Source organism: Crocodylus siamensis, chromosome 3, assembly GCF_052110815.1.
Source record: "Crocodylus siamensis isolate JL-2025a chromosome 3, ASM5211081v1, whole genome shotgun sequence".
In the NCBI taxonomy this organism is placed as follows: domain Eukaryota; kingdom Metazoa; phylum Chordata; order Crocodylia; family Crocodylidae; genus Crocodylus; species Crocodylus siamensis.
The window spans coordinates 236,466,236-236,494,110 of NC_143397.1; the positions used below are offsets into that span (position 1 = coordinate 236,466,236).

Genomic DNA, 27,875 nt, shown 5'->3' on the forward strand with positions numbered 1-27,875 from the left:
AATCAGAACGCCAGATGTATATTATGATTTTTAAGACAAATATTATGGTTGTGAGAGTATGCTCCATATTTTTTGAATGTTTGGGAGTGGCAAACCAAGCTTAAACCAAGCTGCAGAGGGAAGTTATGGATTCTCTGTTACATTAAGTTTTGAAGAAAAGGCTGAAATGTTTAGGAAAGGTGAATTCTCACACGTGTCCTGGAAGTAGACTAAATGACACTTTACTTTCCATCCAAACTAATAATTTTATGATTTTGAGTGGCCTTTCGAAACATGCATTTTTTTTAATTGTAAAACTTGAGAAAGACCTGTTGTCTCCATGATTTCCCATTCCTTTGTAGCAGAATTGCTGTTTTACTTTCAATAGGGAGGAGATGAATCTATGCAAAATGATCCTGGTGTACTAAAATGTAGACTCCATCCATAACTCTCAAGTTTTTCACCTAGCATGCATCATGGATCACGGTCTCCAAGTACACCTTCAGCACTCACTCCCTTCACTCCCCATGGGGAACCAACATATGAGTGTCTGGCGTTGTTACCTTGGCTTTTAACACAAAGCACTTTCCAATGATGCTTGGCACCTCCTTTTGGAAGGCCCTTTCTACCGCTGCCGCTGCCCAGCCTCACAAAGCCGCATTCAGGCGACGCCCTGCTGCGTCTGCAGCTCACCCCCACCCCCCCGCTTCTCCCCGGGGCCAGGGGTTCTGAGCTCCAAGCGAGCACCAATCACTAGGCCGCCTCCTAGCCCCGCCCCTCCCTGCTCCATTAGCCCCGCCTCGCCTCCTGCTCAAACGTCACTTCCGGCGGGCTCGGGGAGGATATCCGGGCTGTTCTGTCCTTTCCCATCCGGTGGTTTCCACGGTAACTACCCCCCCTTCCCCACGTCGCGGCCTGGATCCGAGGTGCGATATCAAAGCTTTCCCCGTCGCTCGTCTCCTTCCCCCGACAGGACCCGAGTGATGTCCACTCCACCCCTGGCCGGGGCAGCGATGCCCCCCGGCGCCTTCTCGGGCCCGCAGGCCCAGGCCGCGCGGGAGGTGAACACCGCCTCTCTCTGCCGCATCGGCCAGGAGACCGTGCAGGACATTGTCTTCCGGACCATGGAAATCTTTCAGCTGCTGAGGAACATGCAGGTGAGAAACGCCGCCCACCTCCCCTCCCCCTCCGCCGGGTCTTTCCGGCCGGCTCCGGGCACAGGTCGCTCGTGCTGGACCGCTCGCGGGCTGCGACCACGTGGACTCAGCATCTGTCCTGGCAAGTCGCTTGGATGGCGAGTTCCTGACCCCACCGCGTGAAGGACAGGGGTCAGGCACGGGCTGGGAGGCTGTTTGTAGGCTCCTTCGTGTCTCTCTGTTGAGTGAGTGAGCGAGCGTCTTGCAAATCTCCAGTTAAGACATTTTTTTTTGCTTTTAAGTTTTGAGAGGAAGGCAGTCCGCTTGTAAACAAATTGCACTGCTGTATTTTGCTGCCCCTCAAATAATACTTTTGCAGAGATCTTTTCACAGATTTCATTAGGTCTGGAAGAGACCTCCAGAGATCATGGAGTCCAGCCCCCTGCCCCAGAGGCAGGAAGTCAGCTGGGGTCACAAGATCCTGGCAAGATAAAGGTCCAAATGTCTCTTAAAGGAGTCCAGAGTAGGTGCTTGCACCACCTCAGGGGGGAGTCTGTCCCAGGCTTTGGGGGCTTGGACAGTAAAGAAGTATTTTCTTATGTCCAGCCTAAAACAGTTGCAGAGGAGTTTGTGACAGTTTCACCTTGTCATCCCTTGGGGCGCTCTGGTGAACAGGCATTCCCCCCAGATCCTGATGTTACACCCCGATGTACTTATAGACAGCTACCAGGTCCCCCCGAGCCTGCGTTTTTCCAGACTGAAGAATCCCATTTGATCAGTCTTATTCCATAATACTGTTTTCTAGCCAAAATTGAGTCTTATACTTTTCATATTCTTTCCCTAGTCCAGAAATGGCACAGGTAATCTTGGCTAAGAGGCTGTTTTCTGAGAGAATTAACAAACTCGTTCCTGGCTATAGTTCTGTTCTGAGAACAGACTCTTATTCTCGAAACATGTAGGCGGGTAAAATCGGCATGTTTTGTTCCTGTCATGCTTTTTTTTTTTTAAACTTGCTTAGAAATTACCTGTTGCTATTTTGTAATTTTGTTTAGATACAAAAATATTCCAAAAGAATTGGGCACTGGGTCTAAAAAATTATGAATAATAGTTTGATAATTTTAGAATGGTATCTAGCATCTTTCCTCATGAATTTACATATTTTAATTAAAAAAAAAAAAAAGATGAGTGTTGCATCCATGATACAACTCTGTGCCAGGGAAAACAGCATATGCCAACTAAGATTCTGTAAGGTTTGCAGAGATGTCTGTGTGGAATAATTTTACTGTATTTACTTGGGTACCACATACACTTTTTCTACAAAATCACCCATCCTAGCTGTGGTATGCATCTTAAGTAGGGAAGGTGATTTTTTTTCTTTTTTTTTTTTCCTTCCTTCTCTGGAGTAGATGACAACCATCAATCCTCCTGGATCATAGCATATGCATATACATATACATATATCTGGACAGAAACTTTTGGAGGAGTGAAGGCTGCCCAGACCTTCCGTCCTCCTTTTAGGCCACTGAATCCAAAGATCAGACTGAGTCCAGATGTTTGGTGCCTCCATGGCTGTAGTTGTAGAAGTATCTGGGAATCGAACCCAGGTCTCCTGTGTAGTAGAAAAGGATTCTACCACTAAACCACAGGTGAGTCCCCTGGAGTAGAAGCAGCATTGAATACAGCAATATTTTTGGCCAGGGTGCTGAAAGAAATATGTCTACCGTGTAAGGTGCCAGAGCGCTGGCATGCCAGAAAAACAAAACCACAGTTGGGTGGTACATGGCAGGACACACTGTATATTAAAGTAGTTAATAATAATAGATGTTGCCTTTTTCAGTAAATACCAGGTTTTCTAAAAATTCTAAACCTGGTGACAATAAATAAGATTTCATATACTACCTTTGTATGCCTTCTAACTAACATTTCCTGACGTTCATGCAAACAATGTAAACAGGCAAACAGAAAGCAGAAAATCAGAAAGAACTGAATTATTGAAATATTTCCAAGAAGGCATTTGGAGAGCAGAAAAACAAACAAAAAGGGTGTGCATTATGAAATGTTTAAATGTAGGAATGCACAGTAGAGAGATTAAAATAAGCTGAATAATGAACTGTTTTAAGCAAGTAAAAAACAGAATAACACAACCTGGGTTGAAAGAGCAGAAACTAAGTGTGAATCGATTTTAACAGAGCAAAGTAAACTGAATAATATGCAACATTAGTTCTCAGTTTGCAAAGCACAGTACCATCACCAACAAACTACTGTGTGTTGGTGCTGGTGCTATGCTTTGCAAACTGAGAGTTTAGCTGCTGCCCAGAGCCACATGCTTCCCTCGTGTATGCAGAGGGGAAGGGGCTTCCAATGTCTATGGCAGTGCTGAGCACTTCACAAAAGTTCATAAAAGCTCCAGCACCACAGCAGGCCCCAGGGGTGGGGTCAGGACAACGCAGTCAACGTAGTCTGTATTCGCTGGCCCTGCCCTCTGTCTTTGGCTGAGTTTGAAGCTTTGTGACGTGCTCAGCATCACCACAGACATGGGGGTATGGTCAGCAGAACGCAGACAGTGTTTCCACGTTACCTATGCTCTCCTCACCCCACCTTCGGTACCTGCTATCGTGCCGGGAGCTGTGGTTGCTTCAGAGAAGTAACTTAAAAAAAACTTCTTCTTTTTTTTTTAATATTTTCTTCGGCACACCTCCTGGCATGCTGAGGGAAATGTCTCCACATGCCACTAATTGGCATATGTGCTGGGGGTTTCCTGTCCTTAGAATAGAGCAAGCAGATGGTGACTTGTGGTTGCCAAGCTGACTGTCACTTGTCCCTCAGACAGCAGGCATGGAGTCCAGTGTTAACCTTCTCACAGATGCTAGTGAGGCAGTAGCTTTTGGCTGAAGAGCCACTGAGCTGGCCGGGGCTGAGCAGGCGGCTGCATGCAGCCTATAATAGCATGATGAGTTTTGTAACATGGAAGCAACACTTTATTATTTACAGAAACTCATATAAAAACTATATGCATTAAAGAAATAAATCTTACGACTGCCCTTGCCACAGTCTGTGGCCTAGCCTTCTTGTTGTCCTACCACACCAGGAGGTTCCTGCTGCCAGTCCTCACCCAGCTCCCAACTGGCTTCTGGATGCTCTGTTTCCAGAAAGTCTTATTCTGGAGTCATGCAGCCAGCCATGACTAGAAAAATCTTTTCTCCCCCTACATTTTGTTTTCCAAAAACAGGGTATGTGTTGTGTGGGGTAGGGGAGAGTGTGGTATGCAGGAAAATACAGTAATCAAGGTATAACCAGTTGGTTGAAAAATTACCTTCAACCAGATGAAAGATTTGAAAAAAAAAAATACAAAAGCTACATTTGTATTCTTTACCTAAATTATTTTAGTAAAAAAATAAACAGTCCAAGGAAATGTTGCTTTAAGTTCAATTTAATTCATATGTAATTGATTTAATAAATATAAAGCGTCTGTCCAGATCCTCTTTTTAATGCTTAAAGAAAGCCATATGCTTCTAATGCACCTAAATTGAGTGATAGAAATGAACATTATTATTTAATAACACATTTATTCTGTATTTTATGTAGCAGTACTAAAATGTTTTTTATGGATTTGATGGTTCAGTTCTTTTTGTGGACATTTATGCGTATATATCCTTTCAGTACTTGGCAAAGATGGATCTCCACTAAATCTCTTTTGTTCTCTGAATGACCAGCAGTAAGAAAATGAGTTTTTTACTTTGTTTCTTAGCCAGGCAGATGTGTGACACAAGGAATCTTGGATTACTATAAAGTTTATGAGCGTGAGCATTTTCTAAAGGAAAGAAATTGTCATTATTTTCATTTCTGACTGTAGGGAAAACTTGAAAAAGATTTTCTATTTTGAATTGGGGTGAATGTGTGTGGATCTGTGTGATTTAGCACATCAAATCAGCAGATACTCCCATTCTCTTTGCAGCAAAGCTCTGCACTCTAACATCCATGACTGTGTTAGTGGGCAAAGTGCATGTATTGTCATGTATTTAAAAATAAAAGGCCATTTTGTAGGGTTATATATACACTAAGAGATTATTGTATTTCACAATAACTGCTTAACTGCATGATCTGACTATTTCATAAATAGAAACTAACCTGGGACCTTTTAGCCTTCAAAGAGAGAAGTAAATTACAGGCTTTCCACTTACTGGATAAAAAGTATGTGCATAGCAGATACCACAAAATAGAAGACCCAAATTAAATCCCAGGTCCTTTTTACCATATGGTAAATTATTCTATATGTCCATATCCTTATTTACATTATTTTATTGGTGGAAGAGAGAATTTGTGTTAATACAGAAATAAATAAATAACTTGTTGTTTTGGCTTTTTAAGTTGCCAAATGGTGTCACCTATCACACTGGAACATACCAAGACAGATTAGGAAAGCTGCAAGAACATCTCCGTCAACTGTCAATACTCTTCAGAAAATTAAGATTAGTCTATGACAAATGCAATGAAAACTGTGCAGGGCTTGATCCTGTCCCCATAGAGGTAAGCATTTGTTTTTATTTAAAATTGTTGTGGCTGACATATATTTATTTTACCATCTGTCACTTTGTTAAACTGTTTCAGTCAAAAAAAAAAAAAAAAAAAAAGCTGCTTATTTTAAAGGAATCATAAAATTGGAGCTGGAAGGGCCCTCAGGAGGTCATCTAATCCAGTGGTTCTCAACTTTTTTTTTTTTTTTTTGTACCAGGACCCATTTGTAAACATCAGTGGACAGTTCCAACTCAGTGCCCCTCACTCCCAACCCGCTGCCCCCAGTCCCCTCTGTGTGGGGGGGATGGTGGGGAGGAAGTGTAAGGTATGGGGGGCATCAAGCTGCCCCAAGCAGGCTGGAACTCTGCCAGCCTGCAAGGGAGAAGCCACAGTTTACCACGGTTTTTCTCCTTTAAAGGAGACTCCATTTTTAATATTTGCTCACAACCCTTTTATATATTCTTGCAACCCACTTTTGGGTCATGACCCACGGGCTGAGAAACATTGGTCTAGCCCTTGCTCAAAACAGCGCCATCCTCAACTATATCATCCCAGCCTTGGCCTTGTCTAGCCAAGTCTTAAGAACCTCTAAGGATGGAGATTCCACAACCTCTCTGCATAGCCTGCCCTCCTGGTGAGAATTTTTCCTAGTATCTAACATAAACTTCCCTTGCTGCAACTTTAGACCGTTGCTCTTTGTTTCCTTTTTTTTTTTCCCCACAAACTGCTAAAACATGACCTCATGGATACCTTTCAATACCTCCATTATGCATTGTGCTACCTCTCCATTTGTCCCTTGTCTTGTGTATTATGAAACAGAGCGAAGAGATGTCTTATCCACATTGTCTGGAGCTTTCGGTATTTTGTTATCCCCCTTTCATATTCCTTCAGAGCCTCTTTATTTGTTCTGAAGTGAAAATATACTAGTACAGAAAGGAAAAATGTGCTAGTAGAACACAGTAGTTTGAAAAGGTGCAAGATGAGCTAAACATAATAGAATTATGCTGCTGGGCTGGGTGAACTTGTGATGTAAAGCAGTTATTTTTGCATTCAAAAGGAGAAGCTGTTGAGTCGTACGTAGTCTCCTTTCCTGCTCCTAGATTTCTTTATTCCATCAACAAAACTATCATCTTTAAAGACTTTCTTCTTATTTATTGCCGTACTTTTTTCTTTGATAGAAGTTTATTGACCTAAACATTTTAATATAAATCTCTTCTCAGTGTAAATGTATTAATAATTTAGTTAGCATCGTTTTACAGTTCAACTCCTTGTCAGGACATGAAGCAACTATGACATGCATCTTATTGCTAATTTAAGTTGATTAGACTCCCTGAATTTTGAGTGCTTTACTTATTCAACTTTAATGTTCTTAGTATTAGTAAATTTTATCAAATACTACGTTTATTAAAAGAGGGGAGAGAGAAAAAAAGAAGCAAGATAAAAATTTACTTTCTAAGAAGTTAAATCAAAGGCTGTGAAACAGTGGAAGCCAATTTTTTTAGCACATATGCCAGAAGGCAAGTTCTGCAGCCTCCCCCAGTGCTACTCCAGTTTGCTTCCCCTGCCTGATTTGGTGTTTAGCTTTCTGCTCCCTAGTCTGTGCTCCCTGACTGATCTGTTGCTCTGCTTTCTGCCCTGTCTGCTGCTACATTCCCAGCTCCCTCCCACACCGGCTGCCAATACCACAGGCTAGCATCCTGTACTATAGGCAAACATAGACTCATAGTGGAGTCAAATGTGAAGAGGGAGATGCTGTTTGGGACTGGAGGTAGACTCATCAGTGGCTCAGAAGCGGTGTGATGCCACATGCCTGCTACCGCTGTGCTGCACTGGCAGGACACATGTGGTATCACACCATTCCCAGAGCAGCTGCAGGAGTGTGCGAAGCCCAGCACACAGCAACAGCCACCTTTGCCCTGCACACCAGTCAGGAGGACACATCTACCCCAGGCCTCCACTGGGATGTGCACAGTGGCAGGAGGCCCCCCATGCCCCTGGATGAGCCACCCAGGCTCCAGCTGTCCCACGACCTGGCCCAGCCAAGACCTCATTCACCCCAGTCTCTGCCCCTGTCTGTACCTTACACTCTCTCTCTCTCTCTCTCTCTCTCTCTCACCACGGGGGGTGCTCAGTATGCCTTCCACCCTGGGCCATTCCCCTACCCCACAAAGTTACCTGCTGGGGGTGGGGGAAGTGCACGTGTGCATGTGCTCAGGCCCCCCCTCCCCAAATAATTTAGTATAAAGGGGTACATGAGCTGAAACTTTGAGACAGAAGGCGGGGTATGCTTGTTAAAAAAGGTTGAAAACCCATCTTAGGATATGGGTACTAGTCCCCAACCCCTCCTCCTCACTCCTGCATTCTGCCTGCCCTGGTGATTTTCTGACTGCTGCTGAGGTACCACACTGCTTCGCTTCCCCACTTCCTTGCCCAACCTTGCCCTCCCCAAGCTAAAAGATAACCAGTAAGCCAACTGGCTATCACTGCACTTATTGGTTAAATGATTAATTGTTTAACCTTTCACTTCCCTACTGGGTAGTCCTAATGGCTTCTCCGCTTTCGAAGACAGTTCAAGTGTATGTTGGTACCTAAAATCAGTTTTCTGAGAGAATTTAACATGGTGATGCTTCTGAAATTAGGACATGGACATGCCAAGTTTTAAAGTTCCTACCCAGAGCCATTTTGTTCCTAGAGCTGCTGTCAAATAATGTGTTGCATTTTTTTTTTTCCTGTTTTGTTTTTATATTGGGGAAAGTCTGAAGTGGGCAGTAGGTTTTACTCTTATACTTTAAGATGAGCATTTTGTGTTTGCTTAAAAAACCCTTGAGCAGAGACCGATTCTGCAGCATTACTGAAACTTTCACTCTTAGTGCATTAAGTTTATAAATGTGGTGGATACGAGGTAACTGCTTGTGCCATTTGAAGTATAACAGAAATATTGAACTGTGGCAGTAACAGTTGAGATCTTTTTTTTGCCACATTCTTTTAACCTAAATGGTTGAGTTTCCAGAGCCACACATGAGCATAAATTTGATTGAGAACATATTCCCTCATCCTTATCCTTTCTTTCCATATTTCCATTAATTAATATTCTTCAGTTTAGTTACACTGCCTTCACATCTGAAAGAAGGTAATTTTGCTGGAAGCATCAAGTTTTGAGGACTCAGTTACTGTGTTGAAATTTATAGCATTTCAAAATCCCATTTTTTCCCAGCATGGAAGGATAAAGAACCAAGTAACAGACAACGGCTGCTTCCAGACATGGAAAAAAAAATAGCGCTTTAAGCTTGGTGCACCCCTGCGCCAAAAACAGCACATACCAAGGCATCACATTAATTTGACCTGGCTCATTCAGCATCTTTATAGATTGTGTGCTTCAGTGAGGCTTTTTGGCACTTTTATTTAATAGTTGATTGAAACAGCTTTAGATAAAAATGCCAAAAAGCCCCACTTAATTGCACAGTCTATACAGACACAGGGGAGCTGAGTCAAAATAACGCACTTCCTCTTCTGGTAAAGCGCTGGTTTGTGGAGTGGTTTTGGGGGAGTTTGTTTGTTTGTTTTATTTGCATCTGTCAGCAGCCTACATATGCAGAGCCCATTAACTATAAGCCATTATTAAAAAATCTAACGGGCTAATGTTCTTAACTTGTACAGTAGTACTTTTCATTACATAGACAAAAAATAGTATCCTGTGGGGGGTTTTGGAGGGTTTTTTCCGTAAAGGAATGGTACTGATATTAATATCCATTCAGGTGTGCTTCATCAGTGATTTTTGGCTTCAGACCAGTTGTATTCACTATGGTAATTTTGCAGGAAATGATGAATTATGTGATATTTGAGCTGAGCACTATTACAACTACCCAGAGAGGTGGTAGAATCTCCATTCTGGCAGGTTTTCAAGACCCAGCTAGACAGAACTTTGGCTGAGATGATCTAGTTGGGGCTGGTCCTGCTTTGAGCAGTAGGTTGGACTAAATGACCTCCTGAGATTCTTTCCAACCCTAATTTTCTATGATTTCTAAAAGTCTTTAAAGCCAAAGTCTTATTTGACATCTTTTTTTGTCAAGATTCTTTTAGGTACATCCACAATATACAAAGTTCAAAAATAAAAAGGTGGTTGGCATGGACTTAAAAATAATGGTTGGACTTTGTCCTTTTACAGGCCATGTTGAAGATTGTGCAAGTACATTGGCCCAGGTGTTGCTCAGTGGGGGATTGTATTTGTTCAAAGCATAATTTTTCCCTGGTGAGCGGGGCAATGTATGCAACCATTGTGCAGGCCTTTCCAGGCCCCTGTACACATACAAATAAAGGTGCAATGGGATCTAACGCGTGATCCACACAATCACGCCTCCTGCCATGCCACACATATATGGCAGGAGTTGTGATTTGTGAGAGTGTGCTTTAGATCCCAAAGAGCCTTTTTGCCATTACAGGGGGAGCTTGATTCTGGGCTTCCTCTACTGGCAAAAAGCAAGCTCCCATGCCTGGGAGGCTCTTCAACTGCTGGGCTCCCAGCCAAGGGGGAATCCCACACATCCCCAGATGTAGCTCTTGTGATCTCCCAGCCTTGTGGGCTCCACACACCCCTGGGCCTGGGCCTGGGACATCACAGCCGCACCCTGCAGCTGACAGAAACCAGCTGAGTTCCCCCACTGGGCGTGATGATGCCAGGACCCAGCATCCAAGCTGTGGGACTGTGGATCTTAACAGCTACAGGGTGCTGCTCTGACCCAGAGTGAAGCTGTGGGACTCTGGATCCTGGCAATTGTGGAGCTCTGCCAGGGCCCTCAGTTGCAGGACTCAGCTCCGGCTCAGTATGGTGCACCCCGGTGCCTGAGAGTCCCGCCACAGAGCAGACCCTGCTACCTATGCAAATTAAGGCTCGACAGCAACCAGCTATAATCGGTACACATTTTCAAGGTCCAACTTTATAGCTGGTTGGACTTCTTATGGCTTGTAGCTGGTTTCATTTAATTGCACAGTACCTGTAACGTGTAGAGCGGGACTTGCATATAGACCATGTCTCCATCTCCTCTGTTTAGGGCAGTGTGCACTAGTTAAAAAAAGCAAGTGTCGCCTCCTAATGACCTCCTGCTTGCAGCACGCAACAAGAGTGTTTGTTTTGTATAACAATTCGTTTGCCTTCACAGCAACTTATTCCATATATTGAAGAGGATGGATCCAAGCATGATGATCATGGGGCTGCCAGCCAGCTTCGTTTTGCTAGTGAGGAGAGAAGGGAAATCATGGAAGTAAATAAGGTACCAAAGAGTTTCACTTGCATACAACAGAAAACGTGTTGCTCTGTAAACGTGCAGCTTCTGTTATTACATAGCTTCAAAAATGCAACATTTGCTTAATTGGCCTCACATCACAAATTGTTCAGTAGTAAATATTTGTTGTACATCAGGACAGGATTCAAATTTTTGTTCCCCTAGCTGAATGCAAAATTAAGGTTCCTGACTCGGTTCTCCACAGTCCTTCATAGTCAGCGGTACTATGTTTAGTTCCACTTCTAGTATCTTCATTGTAAGAGGATGACTAATTATTGTCTTGCTTAGATCCCTCTCCTAAAATAGTGGATAGCACAAGATATAGAGGAAGTCAGGTGTGCTTTGTCTGTATTTACTTGCATACTGAGCTTGCCTTTTGCACAAAAATTAGCCATCCAAAACTGGTGTGTGTGTGTGTTAGCTGAGAGAGCTGATTTCAATGGAAGCATGGAAATGGTGGAATGGCTGCTAGGGCCATGCTTCCTTCCCAGGCCCATGCAGGAGAGACAGGGTTTTGTTGTGAGTGTCACTTCCCTCTCCTTGCAGCTCTAAAGCTAAAGGTTTCACCCTGTAACAGCCACTGCTGAATTAGCTGCAGTTTTTGGCTTAGCAAAAGCCAATTCAGCAGCAGCTGTTAGGGTTAAATCTTTCGTTTTGGAGCTGAATAGAGGGAGTGAGTGATACTAAGTACTGGACTTGGCTCTTCCTCTATGTTCTCTGCTTAGTGTTACCCCTTGGAATCCTTCTTACTAATCTGTGACATTTACTCTTGTCCCTGATTGTTTTTGTCCCCAGTAATCAATTAGTATGCATCTTTCTGGAACCAAGGAAGCTGTATGGTTTTCCAGGTGAGCTAGGCCCACTGCCCCATGTGTTTTTTTTTCCTTCTTTGTTTTTGCTTTCCCAGACCAAGGTATATGTTATAATTGGGTATGTGTGGTATGCCAGACAGTAGTCTTATCAGAGTAGTGTTGTGGATAAGGAGTGCAGAGGGCTTCAATTTGTATTTTGACAAATGGAGGGAGAGCTTTTTTATGCCAGTGACACAACCAGACAAAGGAATGGTACATGCTAGAAATACTAGCACGTTAGCATTGTGTTAAATTATCAGTGTGTGAATGACAGGTACAGTTTTTTTTAATTATGATTTGATTAAAATCGAAAATGCATGACATTGGCCTTTTCTACAGTGTACCTAGGTTACTAAACTTGTAGTATTTCTAAAGCATAATTCTGCACATTGTTCTTTCAATAGGTAAAATATAAAGGTAAGTTACTAAGTATTTGAGGGAGTAAAATAAGCAGACCGGTAATTGTCTGGCAAAAAGTAGGACACACATGTAAAATAGTAGGAAAAAAACAAAGAGGAGAAGGAGTATCTAGATTCCAAGTAAATAAAATATTCTTGTAAGGAAAAACACTTGAAAAACTGAAACCCACTAAAATACCTTCTTTGATATTTCATCTCCTATCTTTGCTAATTAGACTTAGAAAGATGGTATGAAACTCTCTAATCACGCATGCATTCTACACAGGGAATAAATGGGGACAGCATGTGAATGTAGAGGAAAACAGTTGTCAGCTTTCTTGTATTTTATCTGTTACATGTCAATGTAGCCGGATCGTATATATTAAATCCTATGTAATGTTATACTATGAATTTATGCACATTAATTTGCAATCTTTAACTGTTAATAAGCTTAACTGTCTATATTTTCTGTGTTTTTGATAGTTTTATGACATGTTTTTGCCCTTGTTGTTGTACTTGTATGCTAATTTGTTTTTAAACCTCCTTGGGATGATCTTGTGAAAGGAATTTCATAAATGTTTATGATGGGAGCTAAATCTTATTTTTAACAAAATAGGTTGATCATAATGTGGAGGCTTTCTTGGCAACACCATAATTGGGATTGCATGGATATTTGCCCTGAACTTCTAATTTACACTTAAATAACTGAATTTAGTCTTCGGATTTCCAATAAAAAACCTTTGAGAGAACAATTAAACTTTCCATAATATTTCTTCAGATAAATCTTTACCAACTTCTTCAGTTCCCCCTATTTGCCATTGGATTTTTCTCCTGTTCTGTCTCCCTCTAAATAAAAAAAACTACAGTGACCATTATCTTCATAGAATCATTGAAAAATAAGACTGGCAGGGATATCAGGAAATTATCAGATCTAGCCCCCTTCTCAAGGCAGAATCATCTCTGTTTAAACCAAGGACATCAAACATACAGGCCAGATCCGGCCTGCAGAGCCCTACTATCCAGCCCCCATGCTATCCCTGGGATCTCATCAGACCCATGCAGGGCATGGCACGTGCCTCTGTCATGGTGTCAAATCAGACACACAGACCTTCTTCATTTTCCCCATTCCCTTTTCCCAGCATAATGGATCTGGCAGCTACTCCAGCTGGTCTAGGACCCATGCAGCTTGTGGCACAGGTCCTGTAGTGACCAGAATGCACAATGCATGTGGTCCACTCCAGCCAGAGTGGCAGCCACACTGCATGCAGTGGCTGCCCCAAGTGGATTGCACAGCATGCAGTACTCACTGCAGCCAGTTTGGGATCAGTGCTGAACACAGTATGGGTCCCATTCAAGCTGGAGCACTATGCCACTCATCTGGTCCCACAACAGCCCTGATCTAAACCATCTCATCCTCGTGTTTGTCTAATCTGCGTTTAAAATTTTCCAAGGATGGAGATTTTGTTATCTCTTTAGCTAATCTCTTCCAGTGCTTAACCACTGTCATAATGAGAAAGTTCTTCCTAATATCCAGCTTAAATTTCCCTTGTTGAAATGTAGGGCTGTTGCTGTTACTGTTACTATTCTGCAGCCATGGTCTATTAGTTTATCCTCCAGATATGTACCCTTCATATATTTGAAGACTGTTATCAAATGTGCCCTTGTAGGTCATGTTTTCTAGACCTCTAACCACTTTTTTTTTGCTTTTTGCTGGACTCCCTACAATTTGTGTACGTCTGAGTGTTCAAAAGCACATGGGTGATTTTCATTATGTTTGATGAATAGGAAGTTTATGAATTTATTAACTAGGAATAGTAAATCTTCCTCCCTGATGTTTTTCTCCTAAGAAAAGCCAGTGGAACCAGATCCATCATTTATTTCATTCTCTCCTTCCTTAGCCATACCCAGTTTCTACCAAGAGTTCATCCTGGCTCTGCACCCTTCAGGCTTCAGGGATGTATGTAACAGTGTCTGCATATTCACTCAAACTCCTCATTTATTTTTAAACTTATGCTATGTGTTGTACAGAACCAGGAGGGGACTGGTGTAGTGCTTGAAGAATCAGGGCTTTTTATTGAACACCGTATTCGTTACTATTGCCAACTCTACATCAGTTTTCTCTTCTGCTCCTGCCTGGCCCTTTTTAGGTTGGAATCCAGCCGTGACATCTATGACAGAGAAGGTAAAAGAGGCTCAGTAGAGCATACAGTAACAAAGGGTGGCATTACCAGCTTGTGCTCTGGTGAATTTTAATGCCCTTTGAAATTTTCTACCATTAAGGGAAGCTGGAGGATAGAGGCCTGGTTGAACCTGTTGAATAGGGTTAGGTTCTCTGTCAACACAGCCAATTAAAAATGGGATAAACCATTCGCTAAAAGACCATTGTGTAAAAGCCAAACCTCTGACAAGAAACTTCGTTCTTCAGTTTAAACCTTGTTGTATGTGGGCACAAGCCATAGTTAGTGCTTGCTGTGACAACAGAGAATTATGGATTCATTTTGAAAGCATGGTCTGGACAGGGCTGTGGTTCTCTCATTTAAATTACTGTATTTGTATGTATATTGCCTGTTTTATGGGGGAAGGGAAAGCACATATTCTACCTCAGTTGTTTGACTGTGGTAGTGGGTGCAAGGAATTCTTGATTTTTATTTACTGGGATTTTTTATGTAAATTAATTGTCCTGGGTGTGAAGCAGCAGCAGAAGTGAGATGGCCAACCTATGTGCTTCAGCTTTTTATCAAATAGTTACAGTGCTTCACAGGAATATTATTAGGGTTAATTTAGGTATGTACATAGAGAGCTTTAAAAATTAAACACTGTATAAATGCCAAGTAGTAGCATTAATAGCTGCCATTTTCAGAAAATCTAAGTAAGTTCTGCAAAGCTTTTAAAGATTTTGGAAGTTTGCATCCATTCTAAAATTTCAGTATTTTCCACAAGTTTCTTGCCTTTGTATCCTAGGAAATATGTGAAGTAATTCTTGGGTTTAGTGCTGTTGGCTTACCTTGACAAGCTTAAAAAGCAGCAGAAAAGAAAAGATGTGTGCCTGGAAACACTCTAGAATACTCCAGTCTCATGATGAACCCTCTTGTTGTTGCTGTGCTCATGCTCTCTCAGTTTTTTCCTCTTTTTATAGGTTCTTGTGATTCTGTCTTACCTAAAATCTAACCATTCGTTAGTTTGAAATGCGGACCCATGTACAAGGCATTTAATAGGTAATCTATTCCTGTCTTGGCCAACAGGATAATATTGTCCAGCGGGATATTTAACACCTGTAGATGCAAAGAAATAATTTGAGGCTTAAAATGAAAAGGGTACTTTCCCAAGAAGCAGATACTGTAAATAGCAAACTAATTATGAAGGCTGATATGCTTAACACAGTAATGCATAACTTATCTTTCTCATTGCTCAACATGAATTGCTTTGGTTTCCTGAGCTTGCCTACACATATGAGAGCCCTTCAAAATTTTATTGACATATATAGCCTTTTCAGAGCTATGAATGAGACATCTTGTCTCAACTTTAGAACTTTGTTTTTCTAATTCGGTATTCCAGAATCAGTGTAGTCTTTACACTGAGAATTCAGTGAGTTTTATTGAGCCATAATTGTGTTTTGCAATAATATCCTCAATGTAATTTTATAGCAACTGATAACTTTTGAGCTACTAGAAAGTATTGCCTGAATTATGGACTTTCAGTTGGGTATATAGTGTTCATTCATAGATAGTTTTCAAGATGTCATACTGGTCTTGAGCCCTTGGTTTAGTAACATTTTCTACATTAATTTAAGACTAAAATTTACACTGCTTCATAACTTTGGTATTTTCAGTCTGTTGAAGGATTGTCAACAGTGTTCTCTGCTACTGGTAATTGGAGATGGAGGTTATGTGGCTCTAATTTTTTTAAGATAATACAAATGTGGTTTGCAATCCAAGCAGTTAAAAAGAAAAACTTTACTTGTTTCTTAACATATTCTTGGGGGGAAAACGTTGGAAAATACATATAGGTATCCCAGTTGGACGTTTCAGGCCTTCTCTTTTGCGAAAAGTTGCAAGGAAGGTTTAAAAATTGTTGGTTATAGAAGGGGGTGAAAACAAACCAAATTAAAACTACACAAGTTAACATGGCAGCTTTTGTCAAGACGGGTTACAGATGAAATCCTGGATTAGCTTCCTCATGCCTATCCCTGAACTGATTTTCATCACCCCGAGTCGTGCTTTTATAATGCTTGACTGCTTCTCTTGCTTTATCGGCAATTTTCTTAAGATGTTAACAAAAATCCAAATATAGCAGAGAGAGTATTTATTTCCTTAAAACGTTAGTTATTTGTAACCAAATGTTCCTTCTATGAACTCATTTCCTTGGTGCAGATCTCGGCTCAAATTTTCTCAAAGTAGTTCAGGGATTTATGCTTCTTTACCGTGGCCTTCAAAATTGTTCTTTGTGAACCCACATAAAATTTTCCCTTATCTGTAAAACAGTTTTTTCTCCCTTTGTGCTCAAAGCCTAGGCAGAAATTAGGGAGCATCCTGACAACAGAAGAAGAATTATTTACCTATGACCCTTCTCAGTGAAGCTAATTTTAGCATTCTGGAGCTGTATAGAGCATCTAGATCAGTGGTTTTCAACCGCTTTAGACTCCAGCCACCTCTTTGGGAAATGCTAGCTAGCTAGCTTTTAGTCTGCACTCATTTTTTTTTTTTGACTATGGAAAAATAATAGAGCAGTTGTTCTGTTGCAAAGAACTGAGAGAGACCACAGCAGGTCAGAATGTTTTTAACACTGTGAATTCCTATTTGAAGTCTCTCAGTTTAGCTTATGAATAATGTTTGCATTTGTAGCAGTGCTAATGTTTGTGTGGCACCCCATGGCACCTTTGAAAGGATCTCATGGCACCCTGGTTGAGATTCACTAATCTAGACTACTCCTGGTACAAGTTGGTTTCAGTATGTCGACTCCATATTGCAAACCAGACCCCCTCAGAGGAAGATAATCTTCTCCTATCAGTTTTTGTTAGCTCAGGTGATATAAACCTGTGCTCTGGAACTAAAGGTTTTAGCCCCAAAGATGGTGCCAGTGGAGCTTGCTATGGTTCCATAGGATTGAACTTGTTTTTCAGTTTGTGCTCTTGTTTAGAAAAATATAAAGGCTGCAAAATTAAGCACTCAGAAGTTAAGCAATGCCCCAGAAACCTTAATTCGGGCAAGCATGTAATATGTAGCCATTAATCAACCATATGATCACTTACTATTTTTTCAACAAAACACTTGCATCATCTCAGGAGGTGAATCTATATTGTGTACTGAAAGAGGCTGTAGGTCCTTTGTTTGCTTGCTCTAAAAGTTAGATGGTAGGTAGGTAACGAGGCTGAAAACTTCTGGAGATACAATGTTCTTATTTTAAAAATAATTCAGTGCAATTCTCCACATCTTCTGGGCACCCAATTCAAGATTCTGGAGCCTGATTTGCAGAACTGTAGAACATTTGTACATTTGGTGGGAGATTGTACAAGTCCCATATTTACTTGATTAGAAGACAAGGTTTCCCCCCATCTATTGGGGTGTGGAGCAGGTCGGGGGGGGGTGAGAAGGGGAGCAGGAACCTCAGGCTGCAGCTGGCAGAAATGAAGGGGAGGATGGGAAGCGGGAATTGGGGCAACCTGAGGCTGTGGGTGGGGCTGGGCACAAAGGTGGGGGGGATAAGTGGATGGGGCAGGGAGCAAGCTGCCTGCCTCTCTCTCTGTCTGCCTGGCACGCCACCCCCTATAACTGCCCTACCATGTGCCCCACTAATGCCTTCCCCACTCTCTCTCACTGCCTGCCCCATTACTGCCCCACTCATCACATCACCCCCCCCCCCACCAATTGCAGTAGTAGGTGGGGAGAATTTAAGGTGATCCTCTAATAATTGGGTTCCTTGCATGGAAAATTATAATACATTTATAAATTTTCTGTGTATAGAATCTAATTATTTGGGGGGGGTCATCTTACAGTCAGGGTCATGTTTTATTCGGGTAACCACAGTAAATGTCCTGACATTCATGCATTCTGTGCTGTTGTGCGTGCTTACTAAACTCAGAAATACCCACAAGCCCTGTTTGTTTGTGGCAATGCAACTTGACACAAATATAAATGGTGGTTTATTATGTTTGTAGTAGGAGACTCAAATTCTTTATAAGAAAAAGACACGTCTATAAAACAGAAGTTCGTAGTGTGGATCTAATTTGTGGGTGACAGATGAAACAAACACAATCTACATGCTGCCCATCTTCCTACCTTTCATGGGTAGACAGAAGTTGACATGCACACCACACCCTTATAATGGGATAAATCCTCGACTAAGAGCCAGCAATTAATAATAACATAGTAATATGTAAAAGGTATTGATTGGGAGTGTTGATGGTAGGAGGGAGTCTGCTTATATAGCTCTGGTGGAAGTCTCTAGGCCAAAAGTTAGTGAGCACAGCATCCATCATAATTGCTCCAATTTTTAACTTGCTGAATCTGTGCACAAGAGGCAATGTTCGTCTTGAAAAGTTCATTAAAGACAGAGGCTGTCTTGAATTTGATGTGGCCTTTTTTTCCTCCCCTCTTTATTTAACTGACAAAAGAAGGGGAAATTAATGAGGAAGTGAAATTTCCTGAAACATACAAAAACATATCAGTGTCATGTACCTCTGGTAAAAGCTGAACCACAGAAAAGTATGTATTGCATCTGTGTTTCAGGCACTTTGTACTTTGACAAGTGATGCTGAGCTTAAGCAGGCCAACTTTTTGTAGGACAAAGCAGGAAATTTCAAGATGGTCTTGAAGAAAGAATACCAGATACTGCCACAGATACTGTTTTGAAGACTCAGCAGTTTCCTGAGAAGACCACGTTACCCTTACTTGAGGGACCAGAATTTGAAAGAGATTGATTCTTAGTGCATCTATTTAGTCTTTATATCCGCTAAGACTGCTAGTTGCGCGTAGCATGTAGTAGCTTATGGAGTAGACCATTATCTGATAAAGATCATTTTGCATTTCACATAGTGAAAGGACCCCTTGTTCCACCGAGTGAAAAGTTTGCCCACTCCCTCCCATGCCTTTTTTTGTCATTATAACATCCTTAAGATTGTATTTTGTTTTAAATATCTCTTTTCTGTCTCTGAGAAAATAGAATAGATGAATCAAATTAATGAAACGTGGAGGAGAGGGGGCATTCAGATATGAAATTAAAGTGCCATTGAATTTAACTAAAATTGCTTGCTTCCCATCTTTGCCAGTAAGCACTCTGCAAACAAAAGCAACTGCTATGAAGGATGCCTTACATAGTATATATCAAAGATTACGTCATTTACAGCTACTTAGCATTTGCATCTGCAGTTAAAGGAATTGATTCACAGAATGTGAGTCACCCCTGAAGTCCTCCAATATGGAATATTCCAATTAAGGTACATGTGCTGATACCTACAAACATAGATGTTTGTTATAGTATATTTAGGAATGAAAGGAAGTGCAAGGAACAAATGCAATCAAAATTTGTTTTTCCATTTTGAGTAGCATAGCTTAATCATCTTTTCTATTTACAGTTTACATAAGCACCTTTAACTGCTTATCTAAAGTTCAAGTTTATTAAGATAACAGTTTATATCTTCAAAGCATCATGCAGCATCATCGAAGCATATAGCTCCCCTGGCAAATAAAGAAGTGTGATTATTCCAATTTTCCAAATGAGGGATGTGAGGTATAAGTTCCATGTCAGAGGTCACAAAGTGAGTTGGTGACAAAGCATAGACTAAACTCAGTGGTTTTCATCCAAAGTTCTATTTCTTTAACTTTTGCTTTCTCCAGAATGCAGTCTTGATATAGGCAAATGCAAGCTGTTTAGGAATGTCACGATAAGGGAGCTTTTTGTACCTCTGTCTCCTTTGGAGTCTTCAGAGGGCATGCTCCCAGGTGTTAGGCTTCATGTCCTTACCTCTCGTGAGTGGAATTTTGCAGTTCTGCCACTCAGAGGGAGATGTCTGGGTACATGTCGTCTATGTAGCCATCTACTGCCGGATGGTTCCAGTTGAACATCTTTTTGCATGTGCTTGTCTTTGTCTCTCCTTGAGGAATTTATCACCCGTGCTATCCAGTGATGAGCTAAATGCATGCAACAAATGTAAGTTTATTTAGCATGTAGAACAAACTTTAGAAAAACATAAGAATAAATGACTGCCTTTTGCAGTTAAACTGATGTGACACTTTCCTAGATGGGAAGTTAGATGGATTTTCTTGTTGAGTTACAGAAGAACTACCATACTTACATTCTTTTAGCAAGCCAAAAGCCCTTGTGACCCAGCCTGGTCTCAGTTTCCAATTCCTTTCAGGAAAACTCCCTTTTCTCCAAGTACCATTCTCCCTGTATAAACCTGAGCCTCTTACTCTTTTTGCTTAAAAAGACCACTGTTACAAGCCTAAAATGTGCATCCTTCTTTTTCTCTAGCTGGTTTTCTTCAGTAGACCAGCTGGTGTATCTAAAATGGTACCTCAGTGTTGGTTACTATATTGTTTTATCGTTAGGCTTTGCCTTAACGGCCAGCAGTCACAAGCCTTATGTCAAGCTAGGAGGCATATGCCAAATCTGTTTTCTCCCACATACATTTCAACTCGTCACCACAAAAATCCTGTATTTAGGGCTCACCTTATAGAGCACAGATCCATAGTCACCACAAACCACAGCTGCTTCCCTCCCAAAGAGAATCCAATAAAATATTATAGGATCTACATCTAAATTTAGGAAACAGCTTTAAGCATATACAGGTTTACTAATTAATCTGAACAGTTTTTTCCTGTCACTTTGTTTAAAAACAAGTGATCTGAGTTATCTTTTTAATTACGATATATTGCAGTTAATACAATGCAAAGTAACAACCACAGTCAAAAACTCTAAAATAGTTCAAGAGTTTGTCATCATTTAATTGTCATAGATCTTCCTTTGGGCTTTTTCTTTGATCTCATTTGGAATTCTGGCCTTCCCTGATTTTAAAAAGTGAACAAACTAGATCTCCATCTTTAAAAGGCTCTCATCAAATGAAATGAATGGCGAACATTTTTTTTTTTGGTTCATAATACACAAAACAGTTGTTGATGGCTCTGTTCAATTTGAGCAGGAAGAATGAGTAAATTGGACAGGGTACATGTATTATCAGTGAGAGTGGTGGCATTATCCTTTCATCTATCAAGACCCAGTTTTAAATCTTGGTTGTGAACACAAGTGAAAATGAGCTTGTTAGTTTCTTCGTAAGCCCTAGAGTATTTGTGTATTTTACCAAACTAAATGCACAGTTTGACAGAACTTAGCATGATAAGGAGCATCTGTCTACAAGCCTGGATCTCAATTGTAAATCAAGGTTAAGATACTCTGGCAGAGGTACAGCAGAAGCCTGAATGGCTCTCTTCTGCACATTATACCTGGTTCGAACTATTGCCATTAATCTATCATTTTTCTGAGTACCAAGTTCCTACAAAGTGTGTTCTCATAAATTTACCTGTTCCTGAATCCATGGATTGATTCAGATTATGTATTTTCTTCCTGCAGAAGGTTGCTGTTGTAAAGGCTTTGCTAACTTGTTCTTTTGTCACAAGCACTCCGTTAACGGAGGTGTTATTGTCTGTCCTGTTCTAAAAGCAAGGGTTCAGATCAAATGATAGCTATAGAAAGAAACAGTATCCCTACAGCCCTCTTTAACTCTTAGTCCTTCCAGTGTTTTGAAAAAACGTTTTAGAGCACATCTATTGACATTGCTGAGAACATTGGTATTTGTACCAGTAGGAGAATAAATGGAAAAAGACCTGGGTTCACTAGTTGATCACAGGATAAGCGAGTCACCATTGTATTTTAGCCACACAGAAGGTAAATGCCTCTCCTAATGCAGATCAAGAAACTGTATTTTTCATAGTTCGGATACAATCGGGTATTGTGTGCCTGAGCTATTGTATGAAGCCCTGGGGAGGCCTCATGTAGAATATAGAATACAATTCTGTTAGTCCATGTTTAAAGAAATGAATTTGAACTGTAACAGGTGCTGTAACAGGGTGACTTGGGTGGTCAGTGATTGGAAAACCTATCATATGTGGGGGAAAATAAAAGAATTTGGCTGGTTTTGCCAAGGCCTAACAAAAATAAGACTGAGAAGGGATATGATTTCAGTGTATAAATATACCTAGAGCAGTGGTCAGCAACTGAAGGTCTGATCTAGCCTGTGTTTTTGGAACAGTTGACTGATGCCCTGCTTGTGGCAAAGGTGGCCCATATTTTACTAACAGCTGGCTGATCTGATTGCTGTTCCAGCCAGCCATGTGGAGGATACTGCTCTCTCTCCTCCTCCCCTGCCCCTACCCCAGCCCTTGCAGCTGCAACCTCTGACCACCATTGCCACTGAATTAGCTTCTCCAAATCCTTCCTCACTATGCTTCTGGTTGGTGATAGTGAGCAGAGGATGCAGGACCAAGTCACGAGCAGCTATCCACATGTGGCTGGAGGACACTGACTACCCGTGGACACAGCTGAGTTACAAGGGGTGGACTGCCCTTAGTACATGCTTGCTGACACCTGATCTATGGAAAATCATAAGAAGGGTGAATTATTTCAGATGGAAGGAATTCCCATTAGTAAGTTAAGGAAATATAGTTTAGATCAAAATACTGCAAAGCGACTAGGTCGTGCCCAAAGAGTTGTCATTGGTGGCTCAAAGTCTGCTTGGGAAGAGGTATTGAGTGGGACTTCTCAGGGATCTCTTCTCAGAACTATTTAGTATCATTATTAATTATTTGAAGACAGGTTAAATGCATACTTAGCAAAGTTGCAGATGATGCCAAATTGGGTGGAGTTGGAGTTAGGTTGAAGATTAGGATTAGGGTTCAGGATAATGTTGGTAAATTGGAGACATGGTTCAAATTTATGTGAATGAAATTCAGTAAGGACAAATGCGAAGTCCTGCACTTGGGATAGATCGGGTGCATGTCCATACAGAGACTGGGGAATGCCTGGATAGTCTGCAGTACTGCAGAAAAGCACCTGGGGGTTATAGTGGACTTTAAACTGAATATGATCCATGAGTGTGCTCTTTCTGCAAAAAAAACCCAGCATGGTGAGCTGTAGTAATAGTAATGTCACTTGCAAATCATAGAAAGTGATTCTTCTGCTCTGTTTGATGCATTGAAGCCTCACCTAGAGTACTGTGTCAAGGTTTGGGTCCCACACTTCATGGGCAGGTTGGAAAGAGTCCAGCAGAGAGCAGCAGCAATGATCAGAGTCCTGGGAGACATGATCTATGAGGACAGACTAAATGAACTGTCATTACTTAGTCTGTGGAAGAGAAGTCTGATAATAGTCTGCAAATACCTGATGGGTGGTTATGCAAACAGTGGTGATTAAACTCCTTGTTTGTTTGTTTTCTGTAACCCCTGGGAACAAAACATGGATTCATGGTCTTAAATTTCAGCAAGAAAAATTTAGGTTGGATATTAGGAAGAACTTCCTCATTATAAGGGTGGTTAAATATTAGAGCAAGCTATCTGGAGAGGTTGTGGAATCTCCATCCTTGGAAGTTGTCAAGAACAGTTAGATAAACGCTTAGCTGGGATGGGTTTCAGAGATGATCCTGTCCTTAAGCAAGGGGGTTGGACTAGATGACCCCCTTCCAGCTGTATTAGTTTATGATTCTGTGACAGTGTTATCACAAGAATGGGTTAAAACCAGTAGCACCTAAAATGCTTCTAAAATGAATCTCAATTTAATTTAGGAATTGCATAATGGCTCTTTCATTAAAGAGGTGACTGGACTTTGTGGCCCAGTCTCTTCCCATCCTATATTCCTAATAGATTTGTCTGTTACTTTATAGTCTAACTTTTTTTTATTGATATTCCAGCTGCATAATCTACATTTGATCACAAACAACTCTTGATAAACTTGTTCTTTTTCACAGAAACTGAAACAGAAGAATCAGCAGCTGAAACAAATTATGGATCAATTACGGAATCTCATTTGGGATATAAATGCCATGTTAGCAATGAGGAACTGAACTGTGATGCACACTAAGTATTTTTTTTCTAATTATGAAAATTGCCTTTCTTTCTCTGTTTGAAAATATTTAATTTCTTTTTTCTAAGAAGTCATTCATTTTCCCCCTCTCCCCCTTTATCCCAGTGTTGTTAGAAGAAAATCTTTAATGTTCATGTGTGGCTTCTTCTGTGGTATTTATGTGGTGTATGTATTTGATTAAAAGAATCCTGTTAAAATTTGTATGCAAAATAAATATCTTAATAACAAGTTGTAATATTGTACTTGATCTTCTGAGTCAATTACATTTTTAAAGATTGAAGGCTTTATGTTGCATTTTGCAGTAAATGTCTCTGTTAAAACAAATGAAATCTGTTTATTATTTTTGATGCATTTATCAATCCATGGTGAAAATCATTTATGCAAAGGGGAGTGAGTGATAGGAAGGAGATTTAAGCGGAGGCCTGAAATAAGTAGTAATTGAATTTCACAGAGATTAAAATAAATCCATTATAGGAACGCAAGAATTCCTGTGCCAGATCAAATGATTTGTTCATCTAGTGCTGTATCCTTGCTTTGACAGGATATTTACTACGTGGTTCAGAATAAGGTGCAAAAAGCAGCAGTTTTGGAGTATAGGACCATAGGTTCCTTCCTAACTATTATCATTAAGTGAGGGTTTTTAAATCCTCAGCCCTAAAGATCTATTTGCCTCCTGATTAGTATCCTCTCTGGTATAATTATGCATATTTTTTGCTGCAGATACAGACAGAGGATACTTTCACGAGCTGTTTCAGTGCAACTGTTATGTCTGTATGACTCTGAAGCCTATAGAAGTGTAGTAAAGGGAAAACAACTTAAATCCTTTATTCAGAGTCAAAATTAGGCAATGTAGCTAACCTGTAGCACTAGAGGATCTCTCAGACTTAAGTTGGGTCATAGCAACTGATACCTGTTTTGAACAGCAGCTCCCCCTCCTTTTTTTAAGCAGCTAAAATGTATGTTTATCTGTACCTCGTGCATTTTTTTTCCTGGAATTTTGCTACGGTCTTGTCCTTAGTGTTTTGCACCATTGAGTTTTACATGTTAATTATGTGCTGAGACTAAAAGAAAATATTATTTTGTAATTTGTTTAAAGTATAGTGACTTTCAGTTTAATTGGATGTCGCATGTGATCAGATATTATGAGAAGGGACAACTTTGATTGTCCAGTTTATCTTCTCTGTTGCATTCATTCTTTCCTGTGTGGAGGTTTTGAGTCATGTGTCACAGGCCAGCTGGGCACTGAGTGTGTTAATTGGGTTGCAGGCTGACTGGGTGCTGCAACTGTATCAGCCACTGGGCTGTTTGGTTTGGGATTGAGGAGGTAGAGTTGGGAGTGAAGCAATGGCAAATTTATTTTAGTTTACACGCACACAACAAACAGTTAACAGGAAGATCAATGCAATAAGCAGATAATGAAATATTAAAGAGCTAATAGTAAATAATAACAACAGATGAATAAGTCAATCTGTCGCAGGCCAGCTGCGCACTGCAAGGGTATCGGCCACTGGGTTGTTTAAAACAACAAATAGGCAGACATGGGTTGGCAACTTATCAATAGTTCCTCAATGCAAGGTGCGTGCCAGGTGATTCCAGCGAAGTCAGGCATCCCCGATTTGATGCTGTTGGAGGGATTACCGGGGAAGGTCCCTTGATCAGCATCTGATCCTCCCTCACACCAGGAGTGTGGGTCTGGGCTTGGAAAAGTAATTGCTGTCCTGTTCCCTCCTCCCTGCTGGTTATTTGATGCAGTTGCTTTGCTCCTAGTCTTACGCTAATCTGTTGGTTTTAGAGCCGCTCACAATCTTGCCCTATAGCTGTTACCCTATGGGATTAAAAGATGTTAAAAATTGTCATAAAAGATTACTACCCAAACTTGGGTTTATCCAATAAGCAAATTGCAATGTAGCATCTTCAGGTTTGAAATTAACATTTACTCCACCTAAATCCAACCCCTTTAGATCTCTCTGACTGCTTTTTTGAGATGTGCTTTCCTGCAATGTGCTGGGTATGCCGGGAGGTTGAATCCAGTTTTTATCATCAAGGCTGAACTCTGAGCAAAAACCATTAGGTCAGCTAATCTTACAGCTATAGCTTTGTCTTTGAGGCCTAGTCAGTTCACAAAGTTACAAGTTACATTTGTGGGTTACAAACTTACAAGCTTTTATATTAGACAAAAATTCCAAATGCTTCCAAGAAGCGTAAATTTATTGCTTATTAATTTCTTTCATGCTGGCTGTCACAGTCATGTCTTTTTTTTATCCATTTCTCTGAAACCTTTTTTTTCTGAGATCAAAATTTAATGCAGTGTTTCAGCTAACTATGTACTGTTGTTTAATGATATAATAATTCAGATGTTTTTTAATTTGTGGATATTTTGGTTCTTCCTTTTACCTATTGTGCATAGAGCAAACTTTTCATTATGTTCTTCATGTTTTTATCCTGCAGTTTATTTAGAAACAGTACATATCAATAGTCTATTACCTGGCATTAGTCATCAATTTAATCTCCATTTGAGCTGCCGTTTTTGTAACTACAAATCTCTCTGGAATTCTTCTCAGTTCCCTCTACCATGGAGACTCTTGTGAATAGTTTTCTTTTATTCATAGGTTTTGCAACCTACCTGTACACCTCTTTTTCCAGATCAATGTGTGTGTTAAAAAGTATTGCTCCCACACAGATCTTTAGGGCATTTTTCAGTTGATATTGAAGTTTTCAAAAAATTTGAAAGTAGTCATTTTGAAAATTGGCTATATATTCCTTCTCCATCACTGTCACTTCCTAATCCAGTATTTTATATAATTCATACTTAGTTTCCTTAATGGTCTCTGTGACTGAGCTCAGAAACCTTTTGACAGTTCAGATTAGTCTTATTTATCCACTGCTCTGTTATACTCCATAGTGTTCTTAATGGATTAGAAATGCAAAATTTTTCATTAGTGGAAATTCTAATGTTTTATTTTAATACAGCATTTATTAGCTCCTTAATTACTCTTTCATCAAACTTATGTGGGCCCATAGGAAAGACTCACCATTACATAATTCTTATGGTCAGCCCAATAGAGTGTGATCTGTTTAAGTGTGTAGTTTTAGAACTAAGACAATGGCTACCTGAAATGTGCCCTTGCCTGAACTTAAGGTACACATTGCTTATTAAGTGCATAAAATTGTCACTTCTTTGGTATTAGCAATCCTGAAAATCTTAGGTGCCAGACAGTTCCATAACTGCTGTTAGAAGCCTTAGGAATTAGGGGAGCTAATCCAAATAGCAACCCTGAAATTACATAGCTCCTTTCAGCTTCAGGGCTCATAATAATAGGCCTTTGACAGTTACTTTCTCTTCACTATTTTTGGCACCAGTTGTTATGCCTTTAAACAGAATGGTTACAAAGTAGATAGTGGGGTTGAAAGGCATTGTGCATTTAGGCATTTTATGTACTTATATCAAACATCAGTTTTGCATATTGATTAATGTAAGCAATAAGTAAAACATGGGACTGGCATAGTATTATGCTGTTAAGTATAATGTGTATATTGGATAGTACATAAAACTTGAATATACTGTTTTTTGGTTTATTGGGGGGCGGGGGGTTTAGGTTAGGTACAACATGACTGATTCCATTCCTCCTCTGGTGTTTGAACTATAGA

General features: G+C 40.6%; 1 protein-coding gene across 3 annotated transcripts; it reads left to right on the forward strand.

The window, feature by feature from the left end:
* The first annotated feature begins 809 nt into the window (after positions 1 to 809).
* MED30 (mediator complex subunit 30) lies at positions 810 to 24,469 on the forward strand. Of its 3 annotated transcripts, none has more exons than XM_090040539.1 (5): positions 810 to 864; positions 953 to 1,136; positions 5,484 to 5,642; positions 10,787 to 10,897; positions 24,112 to 24,469. In XM_090040539.1, exons 2-5 carry the CDS (start codon positions 963 to 965, stop codon positions 24,205 to 24,207), a joined length of 540 nt encoding a protein of 179 aa, XP_089896665.1. In that variant the 5' UTR covers positions 810 to 864; positions 953 to 962; the 3' UTR covers positions 24,208 to 24,469. The 3 variants fall into 3 exon arrangements, 2 of the variants coding, with proteins under 2 accessions (XP_089896665.1, XP_089896666.1); XR_016441492.1 differs by adding an exon at positions 11,705 to 11,757 and having other exon boundaries at positions 818 to 1,136; XM_090040540.1 differs by lacking the exon at positions 10,787 to 10,897 and having other exon boundaries at positions 818 to 1,136.
* Positions 24,470 to 27,875: the final 3,406 nt, after the last annotated feature.

Coding starts and splice junctions, on each gene's coding strand:
- MED30 (XM_090040539.1), top strand. CDS start 963: ATGTCCACTCCACCCCTGGCCGGGGCAGCGATGCCCCCCGGCGCCTTC. Junction 5,643..10,786: donor TTGATCCTGTCCCCATAGAG/GTAAGCATTTGT, acceptor TTGCCTTCACAG/CAACTTATTCCATATATTGA. Junction 10,898..24,111: donor AAATCATGGAAGTAAATAAG/GTACCAAAGAGT, acceptor TCTTTTTCACAG/AAACTGAAACAGAAGAATCA.